Source organism: Sylvia atricapilla, chromosome 16, assembly GCF_009819655.1.
Source record: "Sylvia atricapilla isolate bSylAtr1 chromosome 16, bSylAtr1.pri, whole genome shotgun sequence".
NCBI classification, from domain to species: domain Eukaryota; kingdom Metazoa; phylum Chordata; class Aves; order Passeriformes; family Sylviidae; genus Sylvia; species Sylvia atricapilla.
In genome coordinates, this window is record NC_089155.1 from 5,792,316 (window position 1) to 5,811,068 (window position 18,753).

General features: G+C 47.0%; 2 protein-coding genes across 2 annotated transcripts in view; one reads left to right on the forward strand and one right to left on the reverse strand.

Moving 5' to 3' along the window:
• STK4 (serine/threonine kinase 4) overlaps positions 1–11,645 on the reverse strand; it is a 45,693-nt gene extending 34,048 nt beyond the window's left edge. Inside the window, exons 1-9 of the mRNA XM_066330607.1 lie at positions 11,544–11,645; positions 8,847–8,927; positions 7,878–8,006; positions 5,933–6,047; positions 5,257–5,421; positions 4,694–4,861; positions 3,995–4,132; positions 3,199–3,327; positions 720–906 (exon numbers count right to left, since the gene is read on the reverse strand). Coding sequence (XP_066186704.1) covers positions 720–906; positions 3,199–3,327; positions 3,995–4,132; positions 4,694–4,861; positions 5,257–5,421; positions 5,933–6,047; positions 7,878–8,006; positions 8,847–8,927; positions 11,544–11,575 — 1,144 coding nt within the window. The 5' untranslated portion in view covers positions 11,576–11,645. The remainder of the gene's footprint in view (positions 1–719; positions 907–3,198; positions 3,328–3,994; positions 4,133–4,693; positions 4,862–5,256; positions 5,422–5,932; positions 6,048–7,877; positions 8,007–8,846; positions 8,928–11,543) is intronic.
• Positions 11,572–16,101, forward strand: TOMM34 (translocase of outer mitochondrial membrane 34). Its single transcript, XM_066330608.1, has 7 exons — positions 11,572–11,832; positions 11,914–12,013; positions 12,172–12,324; positions 12,947–13,107; positions 13,380–13,524; positions 14,153–14,279; positions 15,065–16,101. The coding sequence occupies exons 1-7, from the start codon at positions 11,574–11,576 to the stop codon at positions 15,161–15,163; spliced, it is 1,044 nt and encodes a 347-aa protein (XP_066186705.1). The 5' UTR covers positions 11,572–11,573; the 3' UTR covers positions 15,164–16,101.
• The last annotated feature ends 2,652 nt before the right edge of the window (positions 16,102–18,753 follow it).

Here is an 18,753-nt window from a genome sequence, read left to right on the forward strand (position 1 = left end):
TCCACAGACTACCAGTCACATAATTTTAAATCTTACATCCTCTGACAAGGCTTGTGGCTTGAGTAAGCTTTCCTGGTTTAGGGCAGCGTGGATTTCAACTTGAATGTCTGAAACAGCAACAGAGCTCATCTGGCTGTCCTCAGTGACTGCAGCAACACTGAAGAAGCACACCAGTCTAGAGAGATGCCAACCCCTCCCACTGCATGTCCTGCTGAGATGAAGCCTGCAATACATTTGTCATTTCATGAATCTGTCTCCTCGTTGACTGCATCACTCCTAACACTGACTGTTTTCAGAGGCCAGGTTACAGCCAGATTACCATCTAAAGCAACACCTATTTTGTGATTAACCCCTTGTCAGAGTCCCCCTCTACATTCTGTGAAAAATACAAAACCCAGCAAAACAGAACTGACGAAAAACCCCCAAAACTACCAGCTAGAATCAGATCTTATTTGACTAACACAAAGCTTGTGGAAACTGTACACTTCAGCTGTACTAAGTGCAAGACTACAGAGCATGGCTTGAAACTTGGACCTAGAAAGGTTTGTCTACTGCCAGAAGGCACTGACCTAAGAGTTTTGCCTCCCTACAGTCAAAAGGCACAATAATCTACCAAAAATATCAAAGCAGTATTGGGAATATGATGAGTATTGGGAATACATATCATAGCCCACACGAAGGTTTAAGTAATATTCTAGAGGTCAGAGATGTTTCCTTACTTTTCATGGTGCCCTCCTCCTCTTCCTCCTCGGTGTTGATGACCATGGTGCCCAGCTGGGACTCCAGGGTGCCATCGTGCTCGATCATGGTGTTGGCTCCATCACTCATGGTGTTCACAGCTCTGATTGTGCCAGTTTGATCTCCACTCGCCCTCACCATGGTACCCGAATCAGTCTCATCCTCCTCCTGCTCAAACAGGCCACAAATGTACATTTTACTGATGCTGGTGAAGCCCCAGGAACAATGTCTGTTCATAAGGACACTGGCACGTCACACGAATGCAGAGGTTTTTACAGACACACAGAGAAGTGACGTTCGGTTCGTGCATTTTGTTCTCTCCCTGTCATCTCCAAACAGGTAATGAAAACTAATGAATGCTTCTCTGCCAGCATGATAAATAAGAGGACAGATAAATAATCAGCAGAAAATTCTCAGTGCAAGTTGTATCTCATTTCTGAGCTGGTGAAGTGTCTGTAAGAGTAGATTAGAACACTCAGTCATTAGTGTTTCTATTCATGCAGGCAGTTCTGAGAGTTTATCCTAACCCACTGTCTCCAGTGGTACAGCTCACTGAGGAGCCACCAGTCACTCGACAGCACCAGGTCTAAGCCTGCTGAGTGGGTGGCACATGGAAAGAAACATCCCTCATCCTGTTTCTTTATCTATTTCTAACATTTAGGTAGTTTTACTCCTCATAAACTTCCGGAGTACTGAAGAAAAATGAACTACATTTGCAGATCTTTAAGAAGGATTCATATAAATTATCAAAGTTTGGTAACTTTTTTCAACAAAAATTACTTTTTATCTTTCCATTTGTTTAAAGGGACTAATAACAAAAATTGGAATTACTGCTGCCAAGGCTTTGGAGACTGATTCTGTAGGAAAACACGACCTCTTCAAACGAATTCTGGCAGAACAACTTCCTGGCAGAGTTATGTTAGCCAAAGGTGGCAGTTCCATCAGGTGATGTGTGCTTCACTAAGTGTGTATTGTGACTAAGATTTAATAAAGAACAGGGGCAAGATTTCCACAATCCATTTGGTTTCTTGGAAATGTGGATCAGCTGTCCAACTGCATGAACAGAAGTCCCTTCCCAGGTTTACAGTAGTTTCTAGGCACCTCACCTTAGATGAGACAATCATGTTTTGTTCTCAGGATGAAGTTTACAGTCTTTATGTGACCATGGCCTTACTGATCTGTGTTAGTGTTAGAAGGAAAATGCACAGGTACTGCACATCAAGCTGTAATCTTCATCTCAAGGTCATGGAAAGAGAGATGTCACCTCTCCACATTCTGGTGTCCCCAGCATTTTACCTGTTGTGCCAAGAGTGCCTATAAAATTTACTTCCCAACCTCAAAACCTATACCAAGAGAGGAGAAAACTACACAAGATGTTAATAGAGGAGAATTAATTTTGTGTGGAGTTGAGTGAGTGAGAGGAAGTAATCAATTTGTTAACTACACGTCATTTAACAAAGGACTACATCAGAAGCTTCCACAGCACTTGGGAAGTGTTTGGGAAGCTTTCCTGCTAGCAGACACAGAGTAGAGAAGCTTCAGGAAAACATACACAGCAACAGAGAGGACTCAACTCCACTACACAGACAGCACCTCTCAGCATTGTGACCCCAGATCAGTCAGAAACGAGGAAGGGATGGCAGAGACAAAACTCAGGGTAGGGACATTACTCGTAGAATTGACATCATGGCATGACCAATAAAGTCACTTCCACACTGAATAAATATCCAGGCCTGGACTGCAAAACCAGATACACAACGTGTTCAGCACAGATACCATGGACCATGCTGCTCAAGTGTCACCCCTGAGCATACAATGCCTTGTGTTGCCCATTTCATTTATTCAGGCTGGAGCAGGCAGAGGCTCAAAAGCCAGCTTTCAACATGCTTCCCAAACTCACATGCTGTAACCACTGAAACAAAGAGCCAAACTGAAATTCACAGCAAGCCCTGAGCACTTCCCATGCCCTCACCTCAGGCTTCTGTCGGTTGCTCTTGTGTAGAAGAAAGTTTCTATAAGGGATGTTCTAAGGCACAACAGTAAAACAACACAACAGACTTGTATCACAGTGTGTCAGAGATATTATTATTCTATGCGAGGAGAGCAGTCTAAGAACTGAATCTACAATGGAAAAATTCTCATTACTGCATAAATAGTATAATCCAACTGGTAAAATGAATCAAGTCTTCTGCATACAGCACTTTGTAGCCCTAGTCAATCCCAGCTCTCAAGCTACACTGCAAGGTGAGCAGTACCCCACACGTGCTGCCTGTCCCCTCAAATGCAGCTTGAGCAGGGACCAAGCAGTGGGTTACACAGTCATAAAGCAGAAAACTCCAGAGCTAAGTCAAGTCTACTGGCAGTTGGACAAAATATTGCAAAAGCAAAACCCAAAGCAGTTAAGCCTTATGAAAGGAGCAAGAGTTTGGACTTTGCACACTGCTGCTGTCAAATACTCACTGAATTTTCTTCATCCTCTTGGTCGAGTTCACGCTGTTGTGCCTCTTGGCGTTTCAGCTTGATGTCCATTGCTTCATTAATCAGGTCCCGCAGAATTGATACCCCTTTGGCACTTTTCACAAATGGATGCTGAGAAATATTTTAAAAACAAATAAGCACTGCATCCAAAGCAGGACAGAAGAGTAAAGCACTGTTACTATGGCCTAATTCAAATAAAATTAAGGCTCAACTCAAAACATTACTAAAATAAAGATCCGGCTTTTCTGTTTGGCACGGGAGGGAGACCTTCCACTCTCCAAACAAAAGCAAACTCCAAGGGCACAGCTGATGTGAGACTTGGGCTCATTCACCTCCCACAGCTCTTCTTTCCTTAGCTTAGCCATCAAGAACCAATTACACAGACCATTACCAGGCCTGGAACATTCTGAGCAACCACTTACACTTGGCCTGTCCTGTTTTGTGTTTTAAGAGACAGTTTCTTGGCAGTGCTGGTGGGAATTCGAAAGTAAAACAACAAATCCAAAGCAAACAAAACCAGCAAACCAACAAAACAACAAAAGCCAAAACAACAAAAACGTCCCAGAGAAGACAAAGGAAGTTGAAGTCAGACTGGCTCCTAGAGAAGAACTGAAAAGTTGAAGTTGAGTGTGAGATTTTTAAAATGAGCTATTAAAAAGTAAAACCTGTAGTGAGCAGGAGCAGCAAGAAAGGAAACCAAAATCTCAAGAGCCACACAGCACAGCCTACCCCGGGCAAGCCTCCCCCAGAGCTCATGTTCCCCCAGGAAAAGGCAGACCTGCAGTAGCTGTGTTGCAGTGGCTCTCTGCTCTGGGCTCTTCACGAGACACTGCTTCACAAAGTCTGTGAAATTGTCTGACCACAGCTCTGGTTTCCGGAATGTTGGAGGTGGATTGGTAGGAATCATGAAAATTGCCTGAAAGCAGAAGAGTATTTCACATTTCCACAACAAAGCTTAAAACCAACAATTCAACAGAAATACACTCAAACACACGCTGGTAACTAAAGAACAGTGGACTTTTCAAAGTGCCACCTCTGAGGAGTTTGTACCAATGTTATACACAAACCTGCTCACAGGGATCAAGTAGCAGGAAAACAGACTTTTCTCACTAGGTGCTCACACCTGGCTGAGTTATCATGTGCCCCAAAAGTGTGAAACTGACATTTTTCAGTCTTCAAAATTTGTGCTTGCATTAAAAAAAATATTCTACTTTGGATAATCCAGATGAAAATATCTTTTACATCCAACACAGAGCGTCAGCTATGTCTTAACAGAAGAGGATTGTGATTTTTTTTATTCCCATGCAGATTCTTCTTGACAAAGACCTGTTTTTAATTTAATCAACAGTACAAAGAACTAACAGAAAACAATTTGTTCTATACATTAAAAGCAAGATTGCATGCTGATATGTGATTCAGCCAGCTATGATATCAAACCTCTTCCATATAGCAATACATCCAAGGCCACAGCCCTTACCCTCATGGGATGAATATCTGCATATGGTGGTTTTCCTTCAGCCATTTCTATTGCAGTGATTCCCAGGGACCAGATGTCTGCCACACAATTATACCCAATTTCCTGAATCACTTCTGGAGCCATCCAAAATGGGGTCCCTATGACTGTGTTCCTCTTTGCCATGGTGTCCTGAGGAGAGAAGAATAAAGTTGCAGACAATGGCAACTGTATGAGCCACAAACAGTCATTAATGAATTATCACCCTAATTATCTGGCAGGCATGCAGATTATTAGACACAGCAAGACTAGAATACGGAAGTCTGCAAAGAACAATTAAAATGTGCTCACACAACTTAAAAGTATCATAAAGAAAGCAGCAAATGCTATTGCAAACCATTACTTAATTGTAACAGCTTCCACAGAGGAAGATCTGCTCTAATCTGCTGCTGGTTTAGCATCTCACGTTGATGCAAAGTGCTAAAAAGCAGCTAGGAACAATTTGTCAAACTCCACAATCCCATCACACTCCCACACAGGTTAAAAAGATAAACTGAAATGTACACAGCCACCCTGGTTTTACTTACTGTAAGCTGTCCTGCCACTCCAAAATCAGCAAGTTTAGCATGTCCTTCTGTATTTAGCAATATATTTCCAGCTTTGATGTCCCTGTGTATTTTCCTCATAAAATGCAGGTACTCGAGTCCTTTCAGTGTCGATTGCACTATTGTAGCAATTTCCTCCTCTGTGAGCTGAAGAAGGGAAGAGTTACTGCCAACATACCAGTGGCTGAGACACAGCACCACTGTGCTTTGGTCTGTGTTTTACTGAGAGTCACTAATTGCCACTTAATTGCCTTCATTAAAGGTTGCCACACCAGTGGGGAATTAGCGACTTACAGCATTATGTAGCAGAATTAGACCACAATCACAATACATATATATACACTACCACATTTCACATGCCATAACGCTTTCTCAACTAGTAATTCTTATCCTGCAATAACCAAAGTAATGAAAAGTAGGATCTTACTAGGAATTGATCTGGGTTTTCAGGCAAGCCAACACACCAAAACCACCAATTAAATTATCCAGATAACTAAAACTCAATGTAATCAGTTTTCTCATTTTCAGTGCATCTCGAGTTCTGGCCAGTGGTTGTGTCAGACACTGAACACTGAGAATTATGCCCTAACTACTCAGCTTCCTTGAGCTGCTGGACATCCCTATCCCCACCCACACCCTCAAAGGAGAGGGGACGTACAGTTTTATTTCGTAACCGAATGATGTCGGACACGGATCCAGCGCCGCAGTATTCCATGACTATCCACAGGTCTGTGTTCTTAAAATAGCTGCCGTAGTATTTCACCACATGAGGGCTAGGAGAAAAGGAGGATAAAACACAGGGTCAAACAGCAGTAACCAGCATCACTGAACAATCCCAATACACTGCAGAGACCCGATGTATTTAGGTTTTAGAAACTCGGTGCTGAAACGCCACTGAAAGCCAGATCAGAAGTATTCCAGAACACCTCAAATTCTGCACAGGGCTCCCCAGCCCTGCCAAGCCTGTTCCTACAGCAGGGCTCATATGACCTGCCAGTAAGTCACTCCAGGGAGCTAAACTGTCCAACAAATCCCACGGAAACAAGGAGTGATTAGCCTTCAGTCTGGTTCAGCTCCCTGAACCAGGTTACTGCAGGGTCACTGCTGGGGCAGGACAAGGGAATGGGAAACAGGCCACAGCAGTCCCTGGTAAAGCCTCTGCAGAACATTTGCAAACAAAGGGAAACATTAAATAAAGCCCACAATCTCCTGGAAAATAACTGTCATGTTTATTGACACAAATGTTCCCTCACTACCAGATGAACCAACTTGTCTCTTCAATTTAGTCCAGGATATATCTCAGGATCTCAGTAGAACCTAAGACTGTCTCAGCTATCTGGCTGCCCAAAAAGCAAACAATCTAGTACAGTGTTCAGAAAAACCGTATGTCCTCTGGAAAAGGTAAAGCAGAACAGAAAGACTGTCCCCGATTTGATGGGAATGGAGCTAAGGAACAAAAGTCTGTTTAATCTATTCTCTGCTGAACATTTTCTAACGCACAAACTTGGAAACTATCAAGTCAGTCACACTGCAGTGTCCCTTAATGCTTGCACAGAAAATGTGATGCTCCAGTGATTCACTCCCTCTGCTGTTTACAACTGTAAGGTCTCACTTTAGGGCTTACAAAAGGCTTATGAAACTAATATTTAATTTAAGAAAAAGTAGTAATGCATTTCAAGTCATGCAGTAAGATTTTTCAGGAACAATTTCTTTTCAAAGTACACTCTGCTGCCTGCCCCTAAGTCATCTTCCTTTAACTACAGTGAGAGTGGAATCCAATAGAGTAAGCGGTGACTGGGACCACAGTTTTATACTGCTCATGTAATTTATTTTAAATTGCTTTCCACACAGGAAGTCCTTCAAAGTAGTGTTTCCTAAGGCCAGATTCACAATACCAGAGAAATGAGCGTATTTTAAACCTTCAGCCTTGGTCCTCCCTACCCACAAGCTTTTCACTGGCTAAGTCACTGCATCTTTTCCTATAAAAACATGCACAGAGGGGGACAACCATGAGCCCACAGAGCTGCCAGCAGGTTATTCCGGGGATGCTCAGATCAGCAGACAGCTTGCACTGCAGCAGAGCCTGCAGAGGCAGAACAGGACCAGGAAGGACAGTCCTGCCACCCAAGCAGGTGACAGCACCGAGCTTGTGCACATGCAAGAGCAGTCATGCATTAGTGGCTCTCACCCATATGCCCTTTAAAAAAGAAACAAAAAACCCCTCCTTCTACGAGTTTTCTAGGCCTTGCTGGGCAGCCAGCAGCCCTGTGGGAGCTGCTGTTCAGCACACACACACACAGTCAAGTTCTCTCTGTCCAAGAAGCGACGGTGCCTGGGCAGCGCTGCTCACACACAGGCAGCAAGTGCAGGGTTACTCAGCTCAGTGCTCTCTCCTGCTGCAAGCTCCATCTCTGCTGTCTTACCTTTCACCACCCAAATGGTCAGCTAAGGTCACTCAGGTGATACGAGGTGACTCGATTGTACAAGTCCAGCCTTTTAAAAAACATTTAAGGCAACATCGTGGCTTTTATTTGATTAAATGCCAGGGCACAGGTGATACTTTTCCTTGCATCCCAATAAGGGGTTTTGCAGCTCACACTTACCTGTCACATTGCTGCATTATGGATATTTCCTTTATGATCTCCTGCAGGTCAGATTCCACAGGAACTTGTTTAATGGCAACAACTTGACCCGTTTCTTTATGGATGGCTTTGAATACACTGCCATAAGAGCTAGAAAACAAAACATTGATCCAACACTGAATATAAAAATGCAAATGTTATGGCTTTCCTTTTTGTGAGTGTAATCATCAGGTAAAACATTAACTATCCTTTTATTAAAAATATTTTGTATTTTAATGTAAATAATCAGCCTACTACCTTCTAAACACTATAATACAAGTAAGTCAGCACAATGAGACAGCAAGGAAAGAGCACACCATCATTACACTGACCACAGCTTTGGAATGGCCTTTTGCACAAATTCAACTAAAATTCTCTTTTTCCAGCACAGAGTACAAGCTGAGCATCAGTAAGAACTACAACTCTGGTCAGAGAGGTTTGCTTGTTCCTGTCAGATATCATCATTCTTATTTCCAACTTCTTTACTTACAGCAGCCAGGCAGATTTACAACTCAGTCTTTTCAAACTAACTGCTTAAGGCAGTGAACATGTCACTCCTGGAGTGTTCCCATGCTGCTCTGCCTCACCAAAGGGCACAGTGTCACTGAAGTTCACTTCCACCAGGCAGATCTCCCACAAGAAGTACCAGGGATGAACTACAAAATCTCTCGAGTTCACACAGAGCTCTACCAACTCCAGGCTGGCATTTTTCAAGAATTTTTAACTCCCTACTGCTGACCCATAACCTGGTATTTGGATTAAGATACCACACTCTTGGGAAACAAATTCTTTACTCTGTTATTTAACCAAACACTGTCTCTATGTTGGTAGCTTCCTTTCAGAAACAGGACCATGCAAAAGAGAAACATCAGAGTCCACTGAACACAACACTGTTACACAGATGTGTTCCCAGAAAAACCTACATTGGGCCCACTGGAACATAACACATACCCTTCTCCAAGCTTCTCCAGGACATCAAATACTTCTTCAGGCTGTTTGGTCAAACTGTCTTCATCTAACTTCTTCAGCTGCCTGCATGGGTAAGAAGAGAGAAATTACTGCATTTAATTTTATGGCAGTTTGGGCTCTGCTGAAACAGAAGAATAAATAGCACTTTAAAACATACAAAAGGTTTGGCATGAAATAAATTGATTATGAAGTAAGTTTATTTCACCTGATGAGGAGACTGAGTATTATCAGCATTGAATAGCAAAAAAGGACTGGGAATTACAAAGAATAGAATGTGAGCAGGCACACAAATCTACAGCTCCTCTTGGAAGAAATCAGTTTCAGGATCTATATGCTGGTGGTCACATCTCAGCATGGCAGAGGCTTAAAGCCATTGAACATATCTGCTAAATTTCAATATCTGGACTAGAAGGATACCTAAAAGGCCATAAAAAAGGGAACATCATCTCCTCTGATGCTTAGAGTACGTGTGGAATACATTTGTTGGGAGGCAGGAGGCAATACTGCTCTCACCCGGTACGTTTTTAACATCAAAACTTCAGATCTTAACTTCATGGGCCTGCCCATATACTAGGAAAATTCTATCAGGTAAAAGGAAACTGTATCTGACTCTCAGGATTTTAATGCCATCCCTCTTAAATGTATAGCTAATAAGAGTCAGCTGAAATAATTTCCAGGAATAAAAACCTACCATGTGCTGTGATTCTTCATGTGGCCCCCTTTCCCCCCGTACAGCTTTTAGGGAGATCCCATACACAAAGCAACAAGAAGATCAATCATATTTGTTTGAGCCTACACTGGAGAGCTGCTCACCAAACCTCCTGAAACAGCTAAGGACTACATAACAAAAAGGTCTGAAAACAGTATTTGATTGTCAGTGGTAAGAGTCTCCAACAGCTCACAAACAAGTGTTCTTTCATTTTCACATGAACTAAAAAAAAAATCCGAAACAACAATAAACAAAACCAAAAACCAGCCAGCAAAACCCCCTCCAAGCTCCCTAAACCAGCTCGTGCAAGTTTTTTAAAGACAGAAACTTAAGTCTCTCAGAGTTTTTAGCACTGATTGGTGTTTAAAGTAAAACACGGGTGGTTGCCTGCAACTGCAAACTACTCCCGAAAGCTCTTACAGCTGCTGCTAAGGATTACGTCTCCAGTCAGAGGAATACGAATTTTTATACTAAATATATAACCTTCTCCCCCAATTTCTTCAGAAACAGAGTGAAAAACCATTAATTGACCCCTGGCTATTATGGTTATGTACAAAAGCCACATGGGAGGAGCAGCTCACGCATGGAGCACATACAATGGCTTCCTGAAGCAGAGGAAACATTATATAGAAGCAGACTCAGGAAGTGGTGAAATACTGAAAGTAGCTGCTAGCTTCCCTGCTCAGATAAGCATTAAGCAGAATTTACTTGTCCCTGTGAAAATGGAGAGGGAAGAAGGTGTGGGAAAAGGGGAAAAACAAGTAATACATGCTCCAGAAAACACATAAGCCACCATTTCCAAGGAGCCCAAAAAGTGGTGACGCAAGAGGCAGACCCCTCTTGCTAAAGTTGAGGCCTAAATTCTACAAGTACAAAAGACAAAAAAAAAAAAAAGCTTTTCATATACCCAAACACAATAACCAGACAACTATTGTACTTGCAGCAAACAGCCTAATTTCTACTACAGAGCAGGAGCTCAATTATTTTGCATTGCCCAGTTTCACGGAGTGCACTCACTGCTGACACACTGCCGTTCTCCTGGGTGTTTATAGCACACAGATGTAACACCAACACAAACCCAATCTCACCTCTGTTGTTATTCAGATCTAATCGTAATCACCTGCCCCGTAAACACGGGCATAAGCAATTATCGAATAAAAGCAAGCTGGGTGTTTTTTTTTTAAGAGAACATGCATCACTGTTTAACCAAACGGGCCAATGCCACAGGGGACCAGAGCCAGCCGCTTCCTTTGTTCGCTGCCGAAGCGTTCCCCGGCCCCAGCTGCGAAGCACTGATAGGGAGTCTGACACTGACACTTCATTCCAGCTGCTGCCGGCTCCAGCTCTGCCCCGCAGCCCGACACACGGCACCCGGGCTCCGTGCGGGGCTCGCCCCGAGGGTCCGGGCTCGGTGTGCCCGGTGTCCTCGGGGTGCCCGGGGTGCTCGGTGTCCTCGGGGTGCCCGGTATCCTCGGGGTGCCCGGTGTCCTCGGGGTGCCCGGTGTCCGCGGTGTCCTCGGCGGAAGGCGGCAGTGCCAGCGCTGGGCACCGCACCCGGACAAGGCACCGGGAGCACAGACCCGCACACAACTCCCCCAAGGAGAGACGCGGCGGGACGACAAGTGACCGGGGCTTTGTCACCGAGCGGCAGGGGCCAGCACACCTCGGACAGCCGCCGGACCCGGTGGGAGCTCCCGCGGCAGCGCAGGCAGCGCCTTGTCCCCAGTGTTCCAGTTTAAGCGGTTTTCCACCTGCGCGGGGCTGTCCCAGCAGGGACCCGCAGGCTCTGCCCGGTGCCACACGATTGCTGCCCGCGGCCCCCGGCTCCGGGCAGCGGCAGTGCCCCGGAGAACCGAGGGGGCTGGAGCCGGGCACGCCCGCGGCCCCGCTCCCGGCCCCGCCGACAACAATGCGGGTGACACGGGCTGCAGCATCCCCGGTCCCAGCAGGGACACACACCCCGCGCTTACCGGCGCGGGTTCCGCAGCTGCACCGTCTCCATGGCGGTCTGTCGGCGAGCCGGGACCGTCCCTCACCGCTCCATGGCACCGCTCGGCCGCCGCTTCCGCCCGCCGCCGGATGCCGGCGGGAGACCCGCCCCGGGCCGGCGGGCGGGGCGCGGCTTCCCGGGCGGCGGCGGCGCGATGGCCGCGTCCCCCGGTGCGCTGCGCCGGGCCGGCAACGAGGAGTTCCGCCGCGGGCAGTACGGCCCGGCCGCCGAGCTCTACTCCCGGGCGCTGGCGCAGCTGGAAGCCGGAGGTAAGGCACGGCCCGGGGCGGGCGGGAGTAGCCCTCTGAGCCCCGGCTGAGCCGCCGCTGTCCCGCGTGTGTCCCGCGCAGGGGATGCCACCGCCGAGGAGCGCAGCGTGCTGCTGGCCAACCGCGCCGCCTGCCGCCTCAAGGACGGCGCCTGCAGCCTCTGCGTGGCCGACTGCACCAGGTGAGCGGCGGCGGGGCCGGGGACACCCGGCGGGGCCGGGGACACCGAGGGGAGCGCTCAGCCCCGGCTCGGCCGGCGGAGGAGCGGCGGCGGCCCCGGAGCGCGCCGCCTCACAGCGCCCCGGCGCTCTGTCCCCTCTGTCCCTTCTGTCCCCTCAGCGCCCTGGAGCTGGTCCCGTTCGGGATCAAGCCCCTGCTGCGGCGGGCAGCGGCGTACGAGGCGCTGGAGCGGTACCCGCTGGCCTATGTGGACTACAAGACGGCGCTGCAGGTGGACTGCTCCGTGCAGGCGGCGCACGATGGAGTCAACAGGTGAGGGAAGGCTTCCCGGGGAGCGCCGAGAGGCTCGGGAACACGGCAGCTCCGTGCTGCTGCTGCTCGGACCGTGCTCCGGCCTGCTGTCTTGGCAGGACCAGGCTGGATCCCGGGCACACCAGGGAAGCGAGGCCTGCCCAAGTTCCCGGTGCCTGCTGGTGCCTGGAGCTCCCTTCGAGGTGCTGGTTGAGGTCTGGGAATGATTTTTGTGGGATTGTTTTTGCTTTGCTCAGTGTCTGGTTAAAAGGAAATAATGAACTAAAGTTCAGTACCCTATCCCTTAAGCTTCCCTATGTTCACTGTGTTTACAGGCTGCTGTAGTTCTGTTCTCTTTCTGGTGCCCTCTGCTTCCCTTCATGGCTTGCCAGAGCAAGGAGTGAAGTGCACATCTTTTGCTCACCTGAGCGGTCAGCCCCAGCCCATGTCCTGTTGTATTTTTAGCCCTGGTGATGTGAAGATAATCTTTTCACAAATGTCCTGTCTGTGGAATGAACCTAGCTGAGATGCATGTAAAGAAATCAGCAGAGAGATGCTGTTCTTAATACACAGGGCAGGTTAAAAGTGACCCTGCTGGCCCATCGAGGCAACAGCCAGGGTGACTGGGAGCTGTCTCTTGCAGGATGACTAAAGCCCTCCTGGAGAAGGATGGTGTGAACTGGCGTCAGAAGCTCCCACCAATCCCTACAGTGCCTGTTTCTGCCCAGATGAGGTGGAGCATTCCTTCTGCCCAGGCCCCTGGGGCAAACACTCCAGCTGGAACTGCACCGAAGGGAGAACGAGGTGGGAACGTGCCCTCGGGCTGGGCAGAGAGCAGAGAGCCCTGTAGCTCCCAAGCGTGATGAACAAGACAACTGCCACACCTGCTTGGTGTGTCTGCAGCCAGGGCTGAGCCTGGAGAAACCAGGCCTGGTTCTGCCACAGCCTTTTCAGTTGATTCTGGTTCCTTTGATGTCTCTGTGTCTTGCCTGTGGTATGGGGATATTTGTTTTCTGTGAGGGTGTAATATTCTTGTTGGTTTTATAGAGTTCTGTATCCTTTCACACTATTTCTAGACGACACTGCTGCTGGCATGGAGAGAGCTAAACTGCTTAAGGAAGAAGGAAATGAATTTGTAAAGAAGGGAAACCATAAAAAAGCAGTTGAGAAGTACAGTGAGAGTTTAAAACTCAACAAGGAATGTGCAACTTACACCAACAGGTACTGTTCAGCTCTTTGCCCAACTACTTCTTGGCCCTATATAACAGCCACCGTGGTACTTCCTGGCAGGACTGTTTAATACTGGCTCCCCAACTAATGAATAAAACAAAACCACTCCCTCAGGGTCACCTCAAGTGCTTCCTCCCTTATAGTATAGTATTCTTTGATCAGGTACTACAGAACCCCTTGGAGACACTCCCCTCTGGGCTTCCAAGGGATTTCTCCCTTGAATGCTTTTTGTCTGACAGGAGCAGGGTATGTTGAGTGGTCTCTGCTCTCCTACAAACCACAAACTGCAGACTGCTGTTCTTAAACACTCAGAGTACTTCTAAGGCAGTTGCAGCAGGCAGAGAATTTGCTGCTCTGGCAGAGGCAGGAACCTGCATCCTCGAAGTGCAGGTTCTTTAGCTTTAGAGCAGGTGGCTCTAAACATTTTCCTTTTTGTTTCTTTGGGAAACCATTTCCTTTTTTTTCCTCCCTGTAAATGAAACAAACTTGAGCTCAAGAAGTAAGACAGCATAACACAGGGGGATGGTTTTGGAGTCCAGCTTTGTGCTGCACTGACAGCTGCTCTGTGTTGTGTGGCAGTAGGTGCTGCTTTCAGCTCACGGGTGTGTGTGTGTTGCAGAGCTCTCTGTTACCTGACCCTGAAGCAGTACAAGGAAGCAGCACAGGACTGCACTGAAGCTCTGAAGTTAGATCCTAAGAATGTTAAGGCACTCTACAGGCGTGCTCAAGCACTTAAAGAACTGAAGGTAAGTCTGGAGTTTCTGAAGGGCTTTAGGCTGGGACTAGATGGCTGCTGGTGCATGATCAGAGCCAGAGATGGCCTTTAGGGCTTGTTTCTGTGCTAGACAACATCTGCCACCAGACCTTAAAGGGCTAGGAGTCAGACATCACACTTTGCTGTTTGAATCTCATGAGTTTGTCAGCATCAGGTCCTGTTTCTAGAGATGCCAAAGGCAACTGCTTTTCACAGAATCACAGAATATGCTGAGTTGGAAAGGGTCCACAGAGATCCTTGAGTCCAGCTCCTCACACTGCACAGCGCCACCCCCAGCAATGACACCCTGGGCCTGAGAGTGTTCTCCAGACATTTCCTGGACTCTGTCAGGCTTGGTGCTGTGACCACATCTCTGGGGAGCCTGTTCCACTGCCCATCCACCCTCTGCGTGAGGAACCTTTTCCTAATACTCAAACCTCCCTTGACACAACTTCAGGCCATTCCCACAACCCCTGTCCCTGGTCACCACAGAGACCAGTGTTATACTGAGCTTTTATTTTTGTCTCATGAGAAATTCTGGAGTCAGTGCTGGAGTACATATTGCAGTGGTGTTGGACTCAGAAACTGCTTGAGTGATGAAATTATATTCTCAGCCCTAGTTTGAGCATGTTTTAGAACAGCTACATCAATGCCAGTGCTCGAGCAGTTTCAGAGAGGGAGTCACAAGCTTAATTGTGCTGTGTTTGTTGCTGGGTAGTAGTTCTGCCTTAGACTGCCTTTTTAATCACTAACCCTTAAAAAATACTCTGTTTCTAGGATTACAAATCAAGTATTGCTGACATCAAGAGCTTGTTGAAAACTGAACCAAAGAACACAGCTGCACTGAGATTACTGCAAGAACTGAACAGAGCCTAGGGTAACCAAGCAACAAGGAAAGCTTTCTTTTCCACTGCAGAGGAAAGCTTTCTTCCTTCTGCTGTTGATACAGGGACCAGTCAATGCAGGATTGGTGTTGAAATCTACCTTCCAGTGCTGCTGAGATCTAAGAGGTTCTGTACCAGCACAGTGATTGTTAAGACATAATCTGTACCAAACTCCATTAAACTGGCTCTATGATCATGCATAGTTGTAATGCCCCTCCCCAAGAGGCATTTAGGTTAATTTTCCTGGTTGAAGTCAACTTGCCTCTAACTATTTGCCTCAGGGACTCTTTACATGTTGGCTAAGATGCACAGAAAGTGGCTGTTCCTGTCTGAAGAGCTACAAACAGAGGGAGTTTAGTCCTTTTTCAGGTGACAGCTTTGCTGCATTTGTGCTGCTATTACTGAAAGTCGCTGCAAGTTGCCAGAGCACCACAAACCCTTCTTGTGACAGGGGCACAGTTACTTGCACAGGGCCAAGCTTGTTCCCTCCCCCTTGAGGCCTGCTGGCCCTCAGCTGGGTTCTGCTGCTTAGTGTGGCTGGGCAGATGTTTGCAGTAGCAGCTTTCTTTAATTATTCCGCACATTTAAGAAAACAGCAGCAAGTTAAGCCTGCCTTGTTACACTGTGCACTATTCTTTTAGATTCTGGGTGCTTGGGGATTTTGCAATGGTTTTTTGTCTTGGTTTGTTGTTTTTTTAAAGAAAACCACTTTAGCTCCTCTGTGCCTTTGGAGCAGTTGCTATGGGGTGTTACAGGGTGGAAAAGATGCAGTAACACCCCAGCTGACATCTGGCTTACTACTTCAATGCATGTTTAAATTTCTCCTGATCTGTTATTGATGGCACTGATTTGAAATGGTAGATAAAGAGTTGGAGTTACTTTGTGAACTGTTAAAACTCGTTCTCATTAAAGCCATGTTTATTTTCACTCAAGGACTGTGTTTTTTGTGATGGATGGAATAGGGGAAGGGAAACATTTGTTTAACCACTTCATACTGTCCCCTCTGTCAGAAGACTTCAAGCACTGCACAGTGCATTGCTCTTTCAGACAGTGACCTCAGCTCATAGCTGCCATTAGAGTTTGGAGAACCAAAAAGCCTACAGCTCCAGGGCCACTGGGGTTGGGAAGGGCATGCCAAGGAAAGCACAGCACTGCATCAGGGTTTCCAAGCATTGCTCAGCCTTGCTCTCTGCCTCAGCTAGTAAGATGCTGGGCAATACTAGACCTGATCCAACTCATAGTACAGACCAGGAGACAGAAGCTAGCCCCTGGTCAGGGTTCAAAAATCTTTGTTTCCCATCTTGCCTCTCTCAGCAGTGTTTCAGGCAGATACCCTGCTGAATTGAATTGAGAGAGCAATCCCTCTAATGCCATTGAAAACAAAGTCTTGTTACCTTAGCCTGACATAAACCAGCTTTCTCTACGTCCCAGGGTTGTACTCCATCAGCTGTAATGGGCCAGGGCTTGGAACAAGCCCTCCCTGAGGGGCACAAATTGCTCCATTCACTCCATTGCTGCTTCTAAGGGTGGCAGCTCCATTGATCCCACAGCCAGCCCTTGCCCAAGCTCTTAAGCAGGAGTGATGGATTTCGGGGGGGGAAAGCACACAGCAGTACATCGACCAGCAGAGAAAGGTCACAGAAGCCAGGAGGAGGACTGCCTTCACTTGATTAAGAGCTGTACTTTTGGCAAGACTGCTGTTACCTGAGTAGCAGATACCTGCACTTCTCAACAGCTGCTCCTTACAGCACCCCTAAGCAGCAGCAGTCACCATCTCCTTCCCCTCAAAACAGTTTGGTACCAAAGATTTCTCTGGCAATAGCACCAGGTGGACAAAGGTCATGCAGAGCAACAAGAAACTACTGCAAGCTCAGGGTCACTTCTGCTCCTGTCTCCCCTTCTGCTCCTGCTGAGGTGCTGCTGTCTGTGCAGGACACTTCCCAGATGGGCACAGGTAGTGCTGGCCACAGGGCAACAGAGAGGGTTTGGCACAAGGACACACCTTCATCTGCCCCATTCAGGAGCAGCAGCTGTTCCAGACTGCAGACTCCAGACTCATTTGCATTGTTGCCTCAATTCCCTAAAGCCTCAGACCTCACCAAGGACTACAGCCAGGGAGCTACTCTGAATAACTTCTAGTACCATCAGGGAGCCAAGTGCCAGCTTCACCTTTTCTGATTATCATTTTAAAACCTCTCGTCCTTGTTCACAACCGTTCAGAGGCCATTCTGATATCCCTGTGTTCATGGGCTCCACTTTGCATTCTCTCTGGTCTGAGAAAAGACTCACCCAGAGCAGCCATCTGGCATTGTAGGTGGTGTCACAGGCACACCTGAACGGCCCTGTTACACCTGAAGAAAGGCTGCAGCCAAGCTAAACAACAGCAGAATAAAATTTACCTATACAGCTCCATTACAGCTTCCCTTATGTGCATTACACTCCTGCAAATACATGTTTTTTCTCTAGAGACCAAGCAGAAAAGCTTCCAGCCATGACACTCAGAGAAATAACAAATTAGGGTCTTTTATATTAAGTGAATTAAAGTCCTTTATAAGAATCTCACTGAGATGATATCTAAACAGTGAAGCATCCACTAAGAGGAAAATAAACATTTAAGGAGGTCAGAGGAAGAACTGCTGAAATGAAGGTGAGACAAAGGAATGATGAAAAACCCTAGTGATAAATGGCAGTGGAGCAGAGCAGACACCATGCAGGAGCAAATGTGTGAGTGGTTCTATTAAAATGCTGGAAGGAAAACAAAAGTTAGGAAATGCTGCCTCAAGTTTGCCTGCTTTTCACTGTTTGTATTTTGTTCTTACACATCTTCAAGTAAACGATGTATGTTTTTAGAAAATTATCTTTGTTTACATTCTTCTGTAGCCAGTCTTGGCCTATTTGTAAAACTGTATGCATATGGAGTTAGAAAAATAAAGTAGAGCTTTCCTGCTTGATCTCCTGCTGGCCTGCCTCATCCTTTCATGCTCCTAACATCAGCCACAAGTGTGACCCTCCGTCACAGGAGGGGTGACTCAGCAGGGAGCTGAAGCAAGAGTATGATATAGCACAGAAGGAAGATTGAGACAGCAAAACCAGCACAAGCTGCACAGAAAGAAGGTGGGTGGTGGTGGTGGTGTGCTCCTGCCAGCTCAAGGAAGCTGTCAAGTGAGGTCAGTGCATCACTAGCCTCAAGTACTGAGGAGTCTCTAGGGACTGAAACTCCTCACTAGGCAGAGCAGAGGATTAAGGCCAGGGTGATGACAACAACCCAGGGAGCACAACACAGCAGTAACAGGTCCCAGCTCCCCCTGCAAGCAGGGTGTGTCCCCGTGGGACATGTGAATGCTTGCAGGCTCTTCAGTGACTCCTTGGAACCTCTGGTCAGAGATACACACTGCAAATGCAGCTTTTGATTTACTCCACAATACCTCAGAACGTTGATCTTATGCACCACAGACACATAGACAGACCCTGTGGTGACCAGCAGGAGACTCTGGAGGCCATTACTGCAAGTATACAAGGTTCATTACAAAAAGAGAACAGCAGCAATCCATCCTATTTTGCTGAAATCCATCCTCCTAGGGA

What these genes read in the sequence shown, in the direction of transcription:
- TOMM34 (XM_066330608.1), top strand. Translation starts at nt 11,574, where the DNA reads ATGGCGGTCTGTCGGCGAGCCGGGACCGTCCCTCACCGCTCCATGGCA. An exon ending in TGCGTGGCCGACTGCACCAG is followed by an intron (nt 12,014 to 12,171) that starts GTGAGCGGCGGC and finishes CTGTCCCCTCAG; the next exon opens with CGCCCTGGAGCTGGTCCCGT. An exon ending in TGCACCGAAGGGAGAACGAG is followed by an intron (nt 13,108 to 13,379) that starts GTGGGAACGTGC and finishes CACTATTTCTAG; the next exon opens with ACGACACTGCTGCTGGCATG.